The sequence below is a fragment of the Chenopodium album genome, chromosome 1, assembly GCF_948465745.1.
Source record: "Chenopodium album chromosome 1, dcCheAlbu1.1, whole genome shotgun sequence".
In the NCBI taxonomy this organism is placed as follows: domain Eukaryota; kingdom Viridiplantae; phylum Streptophyta; class Magnoliopsida; order Caryophyllales; family Amaranthaceae; genus Chenopodium; species Chenopodium album.
This window is the reverse complement of record NC_137834.1, coordinates 52,513,326-52,532,363: the sequence shown is the minus strand read 5'-3', so window position 1 is coordinate 52,532,363 and position 19,038 is coordinate 52,513,326. Positions and strand designations below refer to the sequence as shown.

General features: G+C 33.1%; 1 protein-coding gene and 1 long non-coding RNA gene across 7 annotated transcripts; one reads left to right on the top strand and one right to left on the bottom strand.

The window, feature by feature from the left end:
* Positions 1 to 5,409: 5,409 nt before the first annotated feature.
* On the bottom strand, positions 5,410 to 14,295 carry LOC145555943 (uncharacterized). Of its 6 annotated transcripts, none has more exons than XM_081617653.1 (12): positions 13,895 to 14,290; positions 13,510 to 13,609; positions 12,733 to 12,949; positions 10,377 to 10,444; positions 8,061 to 8,509; positions 7,305 to 7,406; positions 6,778 to 6,876; positions 6,527 to 6,700; positions 6,331 to 6,435; positions 6,183 to 6,252; positions 5,997 to 6,095; positions 5,410 to 5,892 (listed from the first exon to the last, which is right to left on the bottom strand). In XM_081617653.1, exons 7-12 carry the CDS (start codon positions 6,780 to 6,782, stop codon positions 5,800 to 5,802), a joined length of 546 nt encoding a protein of 181 aa, XP_081473779.1. In that variant the 5' UTR covers positions 6,783 to 6,876; positions 7,305 to 7,406; positions 8,061 to 8,509; positions 10,377 to 10,444; positions 12,733 to 12,949; positions 13,510 to 13,609; positions 13,895 to 14,290; the 3' UTR covers positions 5,410 to 5,799. The 6 variants fall into 6 exon arrangements, with proteins under 6 accessions (XP_081473779.1, XP_081473797.1, XP_081473802.1 ...); XM_081617671.1 differs by having other exon boundaries at positions 14,152 to 14,231; XM_081617676.1 differs by lacking the exon at positions 13,510 to 13,609 and having other exon boundaries at positions 14,152 to 14,295.
* A 193-nt stretch (positions 14,296 to 14,488) lies between these two features.
* Positions 14,489 to 17,375, top strand: LOC145555988 (uncharacterized). The gene is made up of 5 exons (XR_014091661.1): positions 14,489 to 14,773; positions 15,864 to 15,953; positions 16,507 to 16,615; positions 16,766 to 16,810; positions 17,038 to 17,375. It is a non-coding gene; the product is annotated as an uncharacterized LOC145555988 (long non-coding RNA).
* The last annotated feature ends 1,663 nt before the right edge of the window (positions 17,376 to 19,038 follow it).

Genomic DNA, 19,038 nt, shown 5'->3' with positions numbered 1-19,038 from the left:
TGCATTCCTACATAAATTTCCTCTTCTATGAGCTTAAAGTCAAGTGGCATTCAAGTTCACTCGGCCAGACCATTTGAGAGCAATCTTGAGTTCTTAATATTCGAGCAAAAATTAGAGAGCAAGCGGACCATCTGATCTGTCACTCCTTGCAGACAATAGGCTGGCCGAGTTTAATGAATAAGATCGCTCTCCGAAGCACAGCAGTTCGGCATAGCTGCTAATCATGAATGTCGAGCTCCATGTGAGGGCAGCCTCATCTCTTTAATTCAAGGCGGCACTGAAAGCGGAATAGACTAAGTAATTATAATAATTTGGATATATATATATAGAAATTTCCATGTCCAAGCTGCTATATGCACAAACAGCTGGTCGGGCAGCACCCTGGACAACCTTAAAAGAGTGTCTGACCTGCCTTAACTTTCAAACCTGTTCGAGCTACCCAAGAGGCCGAGTAAAAACTTGAAGATGGTCGGACGGGAGCCGAGAGTTGGGTGTCTGACCTGTTGTATAGCAATAGCCCATGTTCCTAAATTCAGACGACCTGTAATATGGTCAAGCACAAGCTGTCCGAGTAGCCTTTGATTTGGCACATTCCTTTGACTTCAGTGGAAAAATCAAGCATCATTATTATGATTGAGAATATTGATTTCAAAAAAAAAAAGAAAAATTCTCATTTCAGGCGGACAGGTACTAAGTCGGCCATGGCTAGGTGTCCGAGTTGTTATTGCGCAAGGGACCTCTTAACCAATTTCAGGCGGACAGGTTCTTAAGCCGACCATGGCTGGGTGTCCGAGCTACTATTTAGCAAGGGGCATCCTAACCGCTTTGAGGCGTACATGGAATGAATTGAAAGAGTTAAAGTGTCGAACAGCTAATGAGAAAGCAACCTTCCTTTAGAAGGATAAGCAGCAATTGTGAAAAGCCAAGTGGACGAGGATCATTAGGCCTCGACTTATTACTAAAAACTGCAAGCGGCAACAAATTTCTAAATCCTAGTGAAATTAGGTTGAGTAGGCCCTCCATGAATTCAAGATGCCTACTTAGTGTTTGACCATCTACATAAGCATTAATTGCTCACAAGATAGCTTCAAGGTCGGGTATCATTACAATATAATCAAGATGATAATCGAAGATAGAAGAAAGCTTCAAGGTCGGGCAGCTCCTTCTAGCTTTTGAGAGGCCTAATTACTATAATAAATGCTAAGTCGTCACATTTTATTCAAGTATTTGAAATACAAGCCACCCCGTTAGGGCAATAAGGAAAGACTAAGGTCCAAACGTTCCTTATTGAGTAGCCACTTCATGAATTAAGGACAAAGGTCCCTTATTATAAGGCCTCGGCCAATAAACGTATTAATACCTTCGGATAAGCCTCCCTTAATAGGGCAATGTACAGATCTTTATATGATCCAAGTGTACATTGAATGGCTCCTTCATCCAAACAAGTACAGAAACTCTAGAAGAGGTTGAGATGTTCATACATCACCCCCCAACTATGAGTCTATGAGTAAGACTTACCATACAAAAGAACAAAATGGCACATGTGCCGAGCTCCCATGCAAGGAGAAAGCCAAGATGGAAGATACATACGGCAACATTGCCAAGTATAATTTCCAATACAATGGTAAAACACCGAGTATAATCCCGAAGATTTACCCGGAAAAACACATTGTATAGCTTAAACCTCCAAAGTACAAAGATTCTAGGCGACAGAAATGTCGAATAGAAATCTCAAAGGTACTCCAAAATGCAGGAATTCTAAGCCCATGCGCCAAAAAGAATTCTGAAAGCAAGGGCAAGAAGTGACAGATGGTCAACTTTCGCCCAACTAAGTCCAAGCCCAATTGAGTCATAAGTGACAAGGGCATAGGACGAAAATTCTTGTTAATAAGAACTTGAAGTTATTGAGAGGGCTAAAAAGATAATGTCAATTGACCTCTCAAAGGTTAGTCTGAACAACTAAAAAGTCGTTGGACGCCTAGAAAAGATAAAGGAAAATCCATCCCACGTGGCATAGAGACGAGAATAAGAATCTCGGCAAATGCTATATCTAATTCGGCATAGACATGAGGCAAAGCCCCTCGGCAAGTGTTAAATGTTTCTCGGCATTATCCTAGTCTAAGTTAATTGAAACCTTCAAGACTAAATGCCGAATGAATGCAAAAAAAAAAAAAAAAAAAAAAAAAAAAAAAAAAAGCATCTAAGCCTAATTGGCCAATAAAGAAAAAATGTCTAATTGACAAATATCTTGTAACAAGCCTGGGTCCAAAATAATCCTTAGAAGGATAGACCAAATAAGGCAAACCTCATGAATAAGAGGAATTGAAAAAGCTTAATAGCTAATCAAACCTTGTAAGAAAGGTACTTTAAGTAACCCATCAGTCGCAAGACAATCAAAGTGGGGCTTAAAAAGCATAATGATTGACATCTGTCTAGTTCAAGGGCAATCATTATTATGATTGATTAACTTAGAAAATATCATACCGGCCAAGGTATAAAAATTTTCCAAGTTAATCAAACCTTTTTTTGAACTAGACAAGATGTCGAATTCAAAAAAGTTATAAATTCATTTTCGAGAGGTATAATCCCTCTTGAGAAGAGAAATCACCCCTCTCGAGGGGCTTATGTTTCGGGGTATTTTTACCCCCTTTTTATAGACAAATGAGAGGCCAACAAGTGGCCCGATTATAAGCCGACACGTGGCATCCTGCTCAGCTAAAAAAAGGCCAATAAGAGCATGGCACGTGGCCTAAAGAGAGATATCAGAAAATAAAGGGCTCAAAGCCCATTAAGGAAACATGCCTAGCATGAAGGAAACCCTAATACACGTGTCAACCACGTATAGGGCAGCCAATCTTCCTAGGTTATGAAACCCTAGGAGCATGATCTCCCATTTTCCTATAAATACCCCATCATTTCATGATGGAGAAAGGACACACAATTCCAAAAGGCACAATGCCCAAAATATGCTCTCACTTCTCTCTACTTTCTCTCTCTAAAATTCTGTTTTCCGGTCACTAACTTGATCGTCGGAGGCAGATCTCCGGTAAACCGGAGTTCCGTTGTTTTGCAGGTGTTTGGGCCGTACGAGTGTTGCGTCCCGGATCTGTCTCCCGCGGGAATCCATACCCCCCTTTCGGGTTATCCAAAAAATGCCCGAAACACTTCCAATATTAATGTTTATTCTATTTATTGATCATTATATTGCATGTTTAAAGGGAATATGTAAAAGAAAATCACGCCTAATAAGATAATTTGGATAACCGGTTTAGGATTCTTTTTTAATCTTGTTATTAATTCAAGTGATCACAAATATTTTAGAATTATGTGTTGCATTAATATTCAACCAATTTAGCTTAATAATAGTTTGGAGCAAATTGAATATTTTGTTCGTATGCCTTTGAGATCGCAGGAATCATTTTTCACTATAAGAATCGAGTAGAGGCCAATACGGGCGAATGTCACTCCATGACTCACTTCGTACCATCATCCCCGATCCTCTTTACGTGGTTCTGAACCATATGGAGTTAGTAATCTCATGGCACTAGTACATAACTGACCTTAAGTAACACCCAAAAAGTGGTACGTTAAGTGGTAAAAGTGTTATCATAGACAATAGGTAACACTTTAGTGGGTGATACATCCGCCCATGTTACCGTAGGTCTTATGTAACACTTTAGGTAATGTATGGTAATACTTTTAAAAGTGTTACTACAAACCCTCTTATGTAGCACTTTTTCATATTATTAGTATCATTTTTAAAGTGTTACTTTTTATTGCTTATGTAACACTTACTTATCCTTAGTCACATTTTTCTATCATATAGTAACATTTTACTAGACATTTTGTATCACTTATGCAAACTGATGTAACACCTTGTTGGTTATTAGGTTACATTTTTCAATCCTCTTTTGACATATAGTATCATTATATTCGACATTATGTATCACTTTTTGCAAACTAATGTAACACCTTGTTAACTAATAAGTAACATTTATTATTATTATTATTATTATTATTATTATTATTATTATTATTATTATTATTATTATTATTATTATTATTATTATTATTACTACTACTATTACTACTATTTTTATTATTATTATTATTATTATTATTATTATTATTATTATTATTATTATTATTATTATTATTATTATATACAAAGTTAAACGATTTACAATAAATTAGCGGGGAGACTTTTTTAATTTTGTAAATATATAAAAGTAATATTAACATGGACAACAACAACCACAATTGTGAAATTAACATAACTGATAGGCAATAATATGAACTAATATAATTTCATTTTATCTTAAAAAAAATCATAAACACCAATTTTTTTGTGTTTGGCTAAACAATCTAATGATCTAAACAAAAAGAAAATCAACTTCGGTCTTTAGACAACAGCAAACAGCAGTAGCACCAGTAACAACAGTAGACAAGAGTAACAGCAAACAACAACAGCAACAGTTAGTGATAACAGCTCACGTCTTCTAGCAGCGACATTGTTGTAGTTGTTTCTCTAGTTGCTCTTGGGATTCTGATGTCTTTCTAGAGCTTCTCTTTCATCACAACTTACAAAAATTCATGGGGGCTCACCTACAACGAGTGAATCAAATTTTAACCCTGTATAGACTGACAAATAATTACATTTGCAACTGAAATCCAATTTATACATGTCCCGTAAATTTTCTTGCATGCCATATTTTACGATTGAGTTCCCCAAAACGATGAACCAAGGAAGATTACAGTGTTTGTAGTTCTCTTGTAATAGGGGAAAAAACCTCAACGGTGTAACCGCATAAGCGCTTGATTTGTAACATTAACAAAATCACACTAGTAGAAAAAGGCTTATTTGCGTCGCTCATTTATAGTGTATTTGCGTCGCTTCTATGAGCGACGCAACTGCTCGCGACGCAAATGACTTTTAAGTCATTTGCGTCGCTCCTAGGGGCGACGCAAATAAGAGTCATTTGCGTCGCTCCTTTATAAACAAGCAACGCAAATGACTTTTTTTATAAACATATTTTTTGTCATTTGCGTCGCTCCTTTATAAACAAGCGACGCAAATGACTTTTTTTAAAAACTTATTTTTTGACATTTGCGTCACTCCTTTATAAAAGAGCGACGCAAATGACTTTTCTGATAAACTTATTTTAAGTCATTTGCGTCACTCCTTTATAAAAGAGCGACGCAAATGACTTTTCTGATAAACTTATTTTAAGTCATTTGCGTCGCCCCTTTATAAACAAGCGACGCAAATGACTCTTTTGCTAAACTTTTTTTGTTATTTGCGTCGCTCCTTCATAAACAAGCGACGCAAATGACTCTTCCAATATATGCATTTTTTGTTATTTGCGTCACTTGTTTATGTAGGAGTGACGCAAATAACTGAGTAGACAATACAAAACTGTTGTATTTGCGTCACTTGTTTGTTTAATGAGTGACGCAAATGAGGTGAATTTTTTTTTTTAATTATAATATAATAATTGCCTTGTATATGTTTGTAGTACCTGTTTTCCTAGGTATAAAGTAATATGCTAACGCTAATATAATTGAAATTAAAATGCAATATTATTGAATAATGCAAATGTAAATTTCGGCAGAGTCTCCTTTGTAATTTGGCCTACCCATAAAATTGGGAATGACGGCATTATATTAACAACCTGTCCAATAAGATTACATCTCAATATCATAGACATTATACTCATAATCCCAACACCAATTAACCAAATTACTTCATTTCAAGCCTATAATCCAAAACAAGAGTCAAACATGCGCTAAGTGGTAAATCTAAAGTTCAACATTACATATAAAATACTCTGCCCAAATATCTCGGATCTCATTTATCTCCTCCTCGGTGTACGGTGTAGTTCTTGAAAAATCCTATCAACACAACAAATATACAAGAGGAAAGTTTTAATTCAAGATTGTAGCTAACATCAAATTGTATTTATCAAACAAAAAATGAAATATTTGACAACTCATACCTGAATAAGATCTTCACTGCTATGGTGATGTTCAAGTATTTCGTACATATAACGCATGACGTAGTAGCCACACTCACGTCCACCCAATTGTTGAGGACACTACATGTAATATATTTGTAAGTTAAATTAAATTGCTATACTTCAATTATTAAGAAACTAAAATTTAGGGTCAGAAATTAAGGTAACCTGTCCCAAATGCCATGTCAATTTACTTCCCCTAGATTGTCCACTTAATGCCTTAAAACTTCGAAAAGCACTACACATTTGAAACAAATAGCATATATATTACCCTTACACACATAAAATCATGACATTAATAACAAACTAGACTTACTTTGTCATTGCAAACTTAATTGCTAAATTTCGCTTCTGCCTCAAAGAATCAAAGATGATGACTTCACGCTTAGCCATGCATAAGACCAAAAGAACCCAATGATTCCTACATAATAAATTAGACACACATTTGTAAAAGAGTAAAATAATATCAACAATTTGCAAAGTTCAAATAAATACAAGTTCAAAGTTTATACTTTTCATGGTATGGGCATAAGATGAACTGCTTAGATTTTTGTTTTTCCATCACATGTGTCATGTATAGTAGGATACGATCAGCATCACTATGCAAATAGGTTTCTGAAATCATTTCCGGACACATGAATCCAATGGAAGCCACTTCCTCCGTATCGAGTAAGTCACTCAAGGCCCTACATATATATCATGTAATAACATTATAAATGGTAATAAATAAGTATATGGGAAGAGTGAAATTTGAATATCTTACATCATAAAAACTTGCAAAACTGAAATATTCAGCCAAGCTCCTGTGAGAAGTTGATTGACATCTTCACGTTTGATAATGATGTCCTTATTGTCTTCATAACTAAAGGTCCAAGCATCAGCCTTAACCTTAATAGTTTCACTAATAACTACTTGTAAAGTTTGGTTCTAAAGAAAATCCGGCAGCATTTCCCTACAGTTCTCCAAGCACACAATGTAGATAATCGGCTATCAACATATGTACCCAGAGAACAATCGGGAAATAGTGAGCCATGATCTTCTTAGATCCAAAACAATTCAAGTAGTTATCACCTAAATGAGATAGAACATTCAAGAACAGTCCCAAACCGGGGACTATTCAAGACTTACTCCTAATGAGTAAGCCCTGAACGGGTATCTAAGTCAATGATGCAAGTATTATTGCAATTCCAATCAATTATATCACAATTAAAAATCTCATACAATTCACAATAATTATACCAACCAGAACAAATAAGTTAATATTGCAAAGAATGGTTCAGATATATATACCACAAGTGAAGACAATCTCGTATGCGTACTACCGCCTTAATCGTTTGTCCACAACCAGAACCTCGAGCAACTTGTGGAATTCACTTCCGCATAATTAAGAATCTGCCATAAAAAATTACATATATTAAACCAACATAGTTGATTCAACTTAATCTACCATGTATGTGACATAAAAGTTGTTATTCGGCATTGATTCTATTCTTTAATCCTCTTTTTGTTTTCTTTTCTGATCAAATTTGACTTTATTACATATCTTTATAAGTAAAGGTGGGGGTGCATAACTGCATATGTAATAGTCAGGTGTGACGGGGTTCAAGCAATGCAAAGAGCAGGAATCTTAGTGGATCATAATTTTCACCAAAACCTTACCTAATTAATTAATCATACTAATAATTTTCTTCATAAAATCAGATCAAGCAACCCATTCCTAAGAGGTATTCACAATATTTGACTCACGTGACGCCATGTGAGTCCGTAGGAGCAATTTTTTTATTAATGGCAGATCTATTGGTACCGTACTCACCCCCTTTCCTTTATATCTTATTGTTTATAGTGGACAGGAATACATACAACATATACTATATATGATGATCACAGAAAGTGACCAAACCAAAAGGGACAGTCCAAATATTAAGTATCTTTGTCCCTGTGATTATGATAATCACTTTGTCTGACCACGTATTTGCGTGTGTGCTCGTGATCCTAAATCTCATAGAACAAGAGCGAGCACGAGAGAAATAGAGTTCAGGACATTACTGAAAGTGCCTAAGTAGAGGTACTTGTTCTCATAAACGCACCCAATTCGTGCTTCCCATCGCCCATTATGATGATGCCCACAAAAAAATTAAATGATAAAAAATAATTTTAATAAGACATTCAAAGAATCATAGATGTCAACCAGTAGTATATTGCAAAACAGCAATTGTAAAAATCTACAGACTAAATGCAAACAAATTTGCAGAACAAATGGAGCACTAACAATTATCCATAGTAAAAGAACACAATCTATTAAATTACTTTAGTTTGAAGTTTGAAACTTCAAAGAAACCATGGTATTTCAAAAAAAAAAAAAAAAGGCCCCAAAAACTTTTACCGCAAATTGTATCCAGGCTTTGAACAGTGCAATAGTATTTCACTGGGTGGAAGAACAGATTGCATAAAAGCAGGCTTTGCAGGTGAACAACTATGTCAAGTTGACTGCACTCCTACGCCAATAACATGAAGTAATAATAAGCTCCTTACTTAACTAAACTACATAGAGAAAGTAAAAGACAATTTCCTACACGCCAGAGAAAAACTAAGGCTGAGTACATAACCTGTGAGGCTGTGATACCTTCACAAGTATCCGCCTACTTCTAAAGGTCAAAGACCCAAAGAGAAAAAGTTCAATATTTGCTCCATAATTATACCGTACATAATATTGAAAAGATCCCAGATGATTAAGCCTAGCATTCCAATTACAATATCACTTCTCTATTAGGACATAAGCTAGAGGCCTGGCTTATCATGCAACATTTTTAGGGACTATGCAATATGCTCAAATGACTATGCTATTCTACAGACTGTTCAAAGATGCAAACAAGCAACCAGTAAAATATTGCAAAACAGCCATATAAATTCAATGACTATGCAATATGCTCAGATGAAAATTGACTTCAAAAATTCAATGACTGAAATTCACAAGTATGCAATATGCTCAAATGAAAATTCAATGACTGAAAATTATAAAAATTCAATTAAATCTGCCATATAAATTCTAATTAGTGAACTAACACTAAACCTGAAATTAAACTAAGTCCGAGCCGAAATCGATTGAACATAAAAGATTGAACATTCTAATTAGTGAACTAACACTAAAAGTTCAAGTTAAATGCTACATTCTATCTACCATGAAAAGATTGAACATAAATAGAAGCAATCTTACCATAGGTGAAATTGATTTCTAAAATTCAACAATGTCGAGCCGAAATCGATTTTTGGGGGCGAAATTAAGCAATTTTTCCACTCGAAAATTCAAAAATTCAACATTGCTGTAATTTGCTTGAACTTCCTCGGGTTTTTGGGGGCGAAATTAAGCGATTTTTCCACTCGAAAATATCAGATATTGCTCGAATTTTTTCAGCAGGATTTTTAATTGAATTTTTTTGGGGTTTCTAGGGTTCGAATTCGTATGGAATTGAGTACATTTTTTGCTCGAAATGGGGGATTTTTGGTCGAAAATAATCAATTTTTCTGGGGTTTAAGGGTTCGAATTAATTAGGGTTTTTGGTCTAAATTTTAGCTCGAAATTGCTCGGATTTGCTGCCGATTATGGGTTTTGAACTTGATTGCGATTTTGGATGTTGAATTTGCTGGGGATTTGCAGTTTTTTGGGCGAATTTGTGGGTGTTTTTTGGGCGAATTTGTTGGATTGAAGGGTCGAAATTGAAAAGCTGGGGATTTGCAGTTTAGTGAATTAGTGAAAGTGAAAAGCTAAGGTCAAAAGCGCAGAATGGGTAACCTAAAGCAGAGTTATTTGCGTCACTTTATAATAAAAATGCGACGCAAATAACAATATCTGAAATGCTGAAAATTTGTTATTTGCGTCGCTCATTTATTAAAAGAGTGACGCAAATTATTCAGTGCCTTATTTGCGTCGCTTGTCAGTAAATGAGTGACGCAAATAATAAACTTATTTGCGTCGCTTTAATAAATAAGAGCGACGCAAATGATAGAAAGCTAACATACATTTGTTTTTTGCGTCGCTTCTTTATTAACAAGCGACGCAAATAACTTTAAAGTATAGTAAAAATACACATTTGCTTCGTTCTTTAGAATGAGTGACGCAAATATGGCGACGCAAATGAGGCTTTTTCTACTAGTGTCAATCTCCTTAAATTAATGTGATTAAGCCCTACCTGAAAACAGAATGATTCAAATGGTCAACCGATCTTCTATAACATAACATTACAAATTATATTCTTACTTAGCAGATAAATGAAGAGCAAGAAGAAAAAAAAAATTTAGTCAGTCAAGAGAGCAGAAATACTAGTAGGTAATCAGAACCATCAAGAGCTCTTACCCACAACTTACTTCTATCTAGCTAACTTGTTCCCTGATAAACGTGAGCACCAGATATACTAGCAAAATGTTGTTATCTTCTGCAAAACACATCTTTCAGGAGAAATGAACTCGACATAACAACCATAATAAAATACATTATAAAAGTTTAGGCATACAACAAGTATATATCATTATCAAACAACACTAGGTTGTTCATTTCTTCCTCCCACATTCCCTTACTCCACTTATGCAAACTAATATGCTTTAATTATATGCATAATCATGTTATAAGCTACTTAATATAATAATTTCTTTAAGCAAATATGCACAGGTCACTTGATCATATCTATAAATGGCCACACCTAGACAAAATACAAGTAGGCAATTAACTTATGCAAACTCTTGTGCTTTAATTTTTATGCACAATCATGGCATAAGCTACTTCATAAAATAATATGTTTAAGCAAATATGCATAGGTCACTTTATCATATCTATAAATGGCCAATGTAGACACCCATTTAAGTCTTCCCAAAACCAAACCCGGTGATGAGCAACCTTTCGCGTCGAATCATAATCGAATGAAGCGAAAGTGTGGAACGTCTAGTGTTGCAGATAGTTTTAATTTCTTTTCTCTTCTCTCTGTTTTTGAAAACTTATTTTAAGAAAAATAGCCAATCCAGTTTGGTTGGTCCATGATATGGGTCCAATAGTAGTGTAGTTGGATGGGGCTTGTAAAGACCTTTCCAACGATATATTATAAGCCCGACCAATTCCGATGAATATTGAGGAAGTTATGGCCAAATTACTAAACTGAGCCCGGTTTGAGCCTTATGTGCGGCCCAATGATCTAGGGGAGGGCCTAATATGATTTATCATTCCTAATGCAATTAGGAATGGTTTTAGTCTTCTAGATTATTCTAGAAGGTTCTTTTCATTCCTAATTCAATTAGCATTGATAAATTGACTTTTGTTGACTTTTCAGAGTTTTAATTAAGATCAAAGAGCATTTTTGAGGAAAATATACGATTTTATCCTCCAGTACGACAAACTTATCAGATTTTCGAAAACGCGTCAAAAACAGGCCTGGCGCCTGACTCCAGGCATTGGCGCCTGGAACCAGGCCTGGCGCCTGTTGCTAGCCATTGGCGCCTGGCGCCAATTAGCTGGTGCTGGCGCCAGCTCTGTTTTGCGTGCGCCAGCTTTGTTTTGCGTGCGCCAAGTGCTCTGTTTTGATATTTTATTTTGTTGGCTGATTTCTATATAAATAACGTATTAAAAACTCCGTTTTCATTCATCAACAATCAGTTTTAATTAATATTCACCTACAATCAGTTTTCATTCTCTAATTCTCTCTTAATCATTAACCAATTCTCATCAAGTTTTCTTGATTATTTCATCTCTCTCTCTTTCTCTTTTCTAAACTTTGTTTTCAAATACAAAATTCCGCATTCATTAGATCTAGAAACAACTAGCCATATTCGAAGTTGCCCTAGAAGATTTAATTTATGAGGGTTTGGTCCCAAATCTCTCTTTCAATTATTTAATTTGATTGTTTTGATTATTATTATCCTTGAAGTTACTAACTTGTGTATTTTGTTATTAGAAAGAGGTACGAGGCATCAAAGTAAGTACTTTAATGGTTTTAATTGATATTATCATGTAGAAATCATGTTTATATTGTTATTATGATATTCCTAGTATCATGTTTAGGGAAAAGGTTATAATATCAAATATGCTTATTATGATTCCTGCGATGCTTCCTATGTTCTTCCTAATATTTATGTTTGTTAGTATCATGTTAGGGTTAAAGATTTGATTTTTATTGCTTAGTGACATGCTAGGGTTTGTTATTAATCTTGTTAGTATCATGCCTAGGATCTTGCTATTATTATGCTTTAATATTAACATGAACATGATTATGATTATAATTGTTATAATTTATGATGATTATGAATATTATTATTATTATCTTGATGATGATTATTTTATTTATGATTATTATTGTTTTGATTATGATTATAATTTTATAATGATGATTATTATTATTGTTATGATTATTATTATTATGATTAATTTATTATGTTGCTTGATATTTAATGTTATTGCTTGATCACACCTTTTATGCATGTTTATAGGGAATTGGTACTTGTAATCACGCTTAATAAGATATTTAATAATCTTGTTTAGGGTTAATTTGATTATAATTTCAAGTGATCGCCAATAATAGTTTTATTTGAACATTAAATTCAACCAACAAAAATTAAACAGGTTTAGGGTTAAACCTATTGATTGCATGTTAATAAAAAAACGCACATGAATACGATCAGAATAAAGTAGAGGCCTATTATTAGGGCAGATTCAATCTCTTTTAGGTTGGATTTGTACCTTCATCCCCGAACCCTTATTTGGTTCTAGACCTTATAGAGTTGACGATCTCTTGGATCGTTAAGGGGTGTAACCTTCACCCTGTGAATGGTTTACAAGTTCCTAAAACTTGTTGGCGACTCTTTTGCTCTATCTTCTTCCCTTTTGGACGCCACCGTACTTTAGTGTATGATCACAGTGGGGTTCAAGCTAGGGGTTTAACGCTTGAATTTATTCCCTACAGCCACACCAAGATAAAATACAAGTAAGCTATAAAACTACTCTGAATTCTACGAAATAAGATAAGAAATTAAATAAATATAAGATATTTCAAAAAATTTAGTATACTTTTAATATGTTCCTAACTAAATATACTATTCTACTTATAAGAATATCTTGAATTCACGCAGTAGTTAATATAAGTAGGACTTTCATAAGCTTTTTAGACAATAGCTAATTTAATGAGAAGTTGATGGACACCTTTACGCAATTTAATCAACTAATAGCTAATTAGCAACTATGTACCTTTCAAACAAAATTTAATGGCTTATATATTTGTCATCATTAGAGTTTTGACTAATACTATATATAAAACCAATTTTTCAATTAGTTAGTAGTCTTAATATGCAAATCAGAAATTATTGTCAATTACTTCATAGTAGCAGGCACCCAAACTGTTTGAGCATGGATATAAAACTCCCATTCCAATTATATACCTCTTTAAATGGCCAACTTATACACAATCAAGGTTCAAAATCAGCAATTATTGTGACAAACGGGTATTTGCCTAAACCTTACCATTATCAAGCATATAAGAGTATAGTCAATTGACAATTATATAAACCATTAATTTGGTATTGGTTGATAACTCTTTGTCAATGCCTTTGCAGGAGCTTACCTGAAATGCTCTTTGTCAGAATCTTAGGTAATTAACTCAAAAGTAAATTTACTACTCTCATTAAACTTTATCGATTTCACAAACAAAAAAAAAATACGAATGAAGTCATAATGTCAAATTAACTATAATGTTGACATCAAAGTATCAAACAGCTTGATAGAATAACTCATAGTCTAATGCTGACGCATGATTGCAATTAAAACAAAATTGAAGACAAACAATGTAAAAATTCCAGAAATTATAGATATAGTTCAGAAATTAAACGATTGATTAAGAAAAACAAACCAAACATAGAAATCGTCTCTTCTTTCTTATTTTGGGCGTCTTTTGCAGCCTTTTCTATGATTTGTTGAAGCACAGAGAAAATTCCGTTGATCTCATTGAAAATAAAGCCCAAATTTCACAAATTAAGAAGAATTTTAAGAAATAAACCACAAATTTTATCAAACCGTATAATACCACGTTAGAGGAGAAAAAAAGTGAGAATTGTAGAAGAAAAAAGCTGGAGGAGTGAGAAAAGGAAACGGGAGAGAGAATTTTACCCGGTGGTGGTTGTGGTTGCGGCTACGGCAGTGTGGCAGTGCGGCTGCACCTTCATGTTTAAGGAGAGAGGAGAAATATCTGAGAGAGAATGAAAGGAGATGATAGAATGAAAAATTATTAAAAAAAAAAAAGGTAAAGGGTACCGATAAGTTTTTCATTGATTCGGTCCCAATCCCCATGTATAAATGTATTAACAATGAGATTACACTACTACAAAATGCGTATATTTTTTACGCTATTTCCTCAACGCTATGGTAGGGGCGTCAGCTAATTATTTTAGTGTGCGTGTTTTCTCGATGCTATTCTAAGTCTAAATTTTATTTTGACACTAAAAAGCGTCAAAAAACTTCACGTGTGGAACACGTGATATATTTTTTCTTAACCTACATCTTCATCATCATTCATTTTAGGCAAAAACATAACCGCCGCTCTGACGAAACCCTTGTTCTTATCATTCTTCTTGATATCGTCATATTTTCTTTTCTAATATTTAAAAAAATTGCAATTCATCAAATTCAGATTAAGATTTACTTTTACTTTGTGAATTACGTTGCGGAATTTTCCTTACTCATCATCAATTATAATCAAATTCATCTTTCTGTTCTGATCGATTATTCTGAGGTAATTTTTTGTCCTATTTTTCTTTTAGAATTGTTTATTTCAGATCAATTTAAGGGTTACAATTTTGAATAATATTTTGATAAGAGATGGGTTTGGCACCTGAAGACACTTTGAGGGTTTTGTTGATGCTTCTATTTGTGCTAGGAGGCAGGCTACAGTGTTATCTAATTCACCACTTAAGATACAGGATTAGTCGATTAATGGTTTTTCTCAGTTCTCTGCTTCTGTAATTCTAAATCTATTTCATTTATAGTTAAATGAAATTCTATGTCAAAGGTTTTGTCAGTCAATTTTTATAGCAAATAGAAAATGAACACCAATTATTTCAAGTATCAATCTTTTGTTTTTTTTGTTTTTTTTTGTTTTTTTTTTTTTTTTTTTTATATTCTAAATGTTATTATCATTTAAGTTCTGAATTTCTAGAATTTAAATCTGCTATAGGTTCAACTGTATAGGATTTAACGAATGTTTTCAGTTGAATGTTTTCTTGTTAGTTATTGGAACAATTGAAATTTAAAATGGCAATTAGAACACCGATATTGCTGATGTATATGATCTAATTTTTGTTGTGGGAATAGATCAATTAGAACACAGATATACCTCTGCTATATTATGTGAACTTCAATTTATAACAACATATACTTTTGGTAATTTTATCTTGGATGACTACATTGAAATATGTTTGATGGAGTCAAATTGAAAGACATATATCAAGTATATACGAAGTATCTTAAGTCTTTATTGACATTGCTCTTTTCATGATCTTAAGTCTTTACCACAATACTTGGAATATTCCACTATTGGTTGCACACGTCTTAAGTCTTAATTGAGATTTTATTTTGTGCTCTTTTTTCATAAAAATTGGTTGTGTTTATCTGAGTGTGAGTGAGTGAATTTTAGTTCATTAAAGATTACCCGATTAAAGTAAAGAATAAATAAATAACACATAATTGAAGAGGTAAAATACAAAAATGCTTGACTTAGTACTTTGTATAAATAATTAGATATTTAAGCAATAGTCATGCTGGTTATTACTTATTGTCTTTCTCTACTCAATTATTTAACAAACTTTCTGCCTTGATCAAAAAAGATGAATTAGATGGTGATAGTGACGAGGTCATCTTATCCCTAGGTGGAGAATATTGCAAGAGATGGCTATCTCTTACAAGTTACAACTCAAGTATGTTAATTGCAACTCCTTATGTTGCATACTATGTCATAATCTCGGAATGACTTTCGTATGCTTTGGTCTTCCTATTAGTATTATATCCATATTTGTGTAGTGTAGTCATTATATGTATATATCTCATTATATTTCTCATACTCGATCTTTTGATTTGTTATTTTATCTTTTCCTTTAGTTTTGTACAACTTTCATCAAAAACTATGAACTGATCGTATGACCTAGGACCTAGCTAGTCAATTAACTTTTGAAAATAAATAAAGTAATTATTTGTAGAATGAATTAACTTATACTCGTATAATATAGTGTATAGGGTAATGAATGGTATACAATTATAATGAAATGGACTAAGTGATTGTTTAATGAAACGATTGCATACAATATCTTAGCTTCTTTCAATTCATAATTATTAATACATTAAGATGATAAAATTACATAGTATATGAATTGAATCTACAATTATACACTTTTGTAGGGCTAAAACTTCTTTTTTTTTTAGATTGATTCTCTTTTTTTCATCTTTCTGTACTCAAATTTCATATGGCACAAGATATAAGGTTTGTCAATATTTAGCTTAATTGGAGGTGGTACACGTTCTGGTGTGGCTATGTGGGAGTGGGAACTTTCTTTAATTCCAAAGTAAAAAAAAGTGTGCCCAGGTAAGATAATTTTCACCTTTTCTAGCTTTCCCATTAGTGAAAGAGTGTTAGACCATTGTTGATTTAATACTAGATTTTCGCTCCACTAAATATTGATTGAAATGGTTGAGTTTCTTAATTTAAATAATGAAGCTCTCTATTTTCTTTCAGGAATTTATAGATCAATGATGCAATATGTAAGCGTACTTTTCCAAGGTATGATACTTCGTATATGATTATATATACTTGTAAGAATTGTTTGTTGTTTACAAGTGCAATATGTCTCATTTAATTTGGTATTTGTTAAACAAAAAATGTATGTACTTTGCTTCAAGTACCCCCCACTAATGCACCTTGTTTGTTTATGTTCAAGTGCAATGCACAATATGTAATGTGCTTTAGATACCCCCACTAATAATGTACCTTGTTTTTTCTATGTTCAGGTGCTATGCAGTGATGCACTAGTCCACAATATGAACTTTGCTTTACGCCCCTCGTGCAAGCAGATTAAGGAGCCACTAAATTGAAGATTGATTGAAGTTTTTTTGTGAAGAAATGAGCAGAGTTTTTTTGCTGCACAGCAAATCAACTCATCGATTAAGATGAAATCTTTGAATTCAAAATGTGTCGTCAAATTTTATCATCCGGTGCATTAGTTGTAATATTATAACTAATTTTTTAGAAACATTGTTGTGCTAGTTTTGCTTGTATGAATATTCGTGTAAAGGAAGATATTATATTATATCATTTTTTTAAATAAGAATGAGATTTGGTTTATAAATTATGATAATAGATTTTTTTTTATACCACCCAAATATTATATCAGGAAATTCATTTTGTATAATTAAGAATTAATTTAAATGAAATGGACACAACAAAGCGTCGCCAAATTCGAAAATTTAGATAGAAAATGAGGTCTACAAATTATATATTAGGATCTAAGGATACGAAAAAGAGTCGATAATTTTTTGATTGCAGACATGAAAAAGCGTCGCAAACTCTGAGAAAGTCCGTGAACCAATCCAAGTTTGGACGCTTATTATAAAGATTTGGACACAAGAAAGCGTCGAGATTCTCGACGCTTTTAAGTGACATGCAAAATTCTCGACTCACCTTTTTTCGACGCTTTTTAATAGCGCCGAGAAAAAAATTCTCGACGCTTTTCGGCGTAAAAAATCAGCCTTAAAAGCGTTGCAAAAACAAGGAAATTGTAGTAGTGTTAGAAGAGAAAAATATTTAATAAGAAGAAAAAGGATTTAAGCATATCAAATTAAGTGTTACAACTAAGTGATACTCAATATCAAAGTGTTACATAATATTAATGTGTTACAAAAAATGTTACCTAATACCACAATGTTACAAAAGTGTTACGTAAAAATCAAACAATCTTGATATTTTTAAAGTGTTACCAATGGGTGTTACTTAAGGCCAACTTTGTAGTAGTGTGGATTATGAATGGGGTGTAACCTTCACGGGTCAATCGTTGTTGCCTATCGTTGTCCCTTATCGAGGTTGCCTTTTTTTTTTTTTATGATTCGTGAACGGTTTACAAGTTCCTTAAAAACTTGTCGGCGGCTCCCTACTTTCCTTGTCCCTAATCGTATTTTGTCAATTCCCACTTCCTATGAGTGCCAAGCATATTCACAACATGCTTTAACGTAGGCGCACTTTGAGCGACGCCTACAACATGCTTTGTACTTTTTTCCATTTTCTCTCTCTAAATTTTTTCTATGATTGTACTTTTATTTTTTATTAATGTACTTTTATGCACTTTCTCCTCGTATTTCTTAGATACCATGATATAACATAAACAAAAACTATCTTATGGGACGGAGAGAGTACTAGATTTAGTTTGTAATCAATTTGTCCTTTATTTTTTTGTGTATATAGTAATGTTACTTTATTAATTTTTGATTGAAAGAAAACAATAAGAGAAAAACGTAGTTAGTTAATGGAGTGGTTGTAAGAGTAAGACCCTGTTCAATTAACATTAATAAAATAATATTAAGAAAAATTAATTTTAATTCAATAAAAATAATTTCAGTTCTGTAAATATAAGTTCAGTTGAGTAAAAAAAATTCCAGTTCAATAAAAATCAATAAATGTAAAGAAGAAATATAATAGAGATTTAGTAAAAATAATTTAAGTTCGGCAAAAATAATTTCAATTCAGTAAAAATAATTTAAATCTAGCAAAAATAATTTCAGTTCAATAAAAATAATTTCAGTTCATTCAACAAAAATAAGGCGAAGAGAATGAGGCCTAAATGTATGATTCTATATGTTAAAAAATAAAACAAGATAAAACTAAAATGACGTACTATAAAGGAAATTGGGGCAAAAATTAACAGACACAACTCACACAAGGAGAATATTTTAGACGGAATACTTTAATAAAGTTTGATTTAAGCCATGGCAATTTAATTATATAGTTTATGGTTGTGG

Excerpts from the sequence above, each read along its gene's own strand:
- LOC145555943 (XM_081617676.1), bottom strand. Across the intron at positions 6,436-6,526 it reads TTATGCCCATACCATGAAAA|GAATCATTGGGTTCTTTTGG; the intron begins GTATAAACTTTG and ends TTTATTATGTAG. Across the intron at positions 6,253-6,330 it reads ATTAAGTTTGCAATGACAAA|TGCTTTTCGAAGTTTTAAGG; the intron begins GTAAGTCTAGTT and ends TCAAATGTGTAG.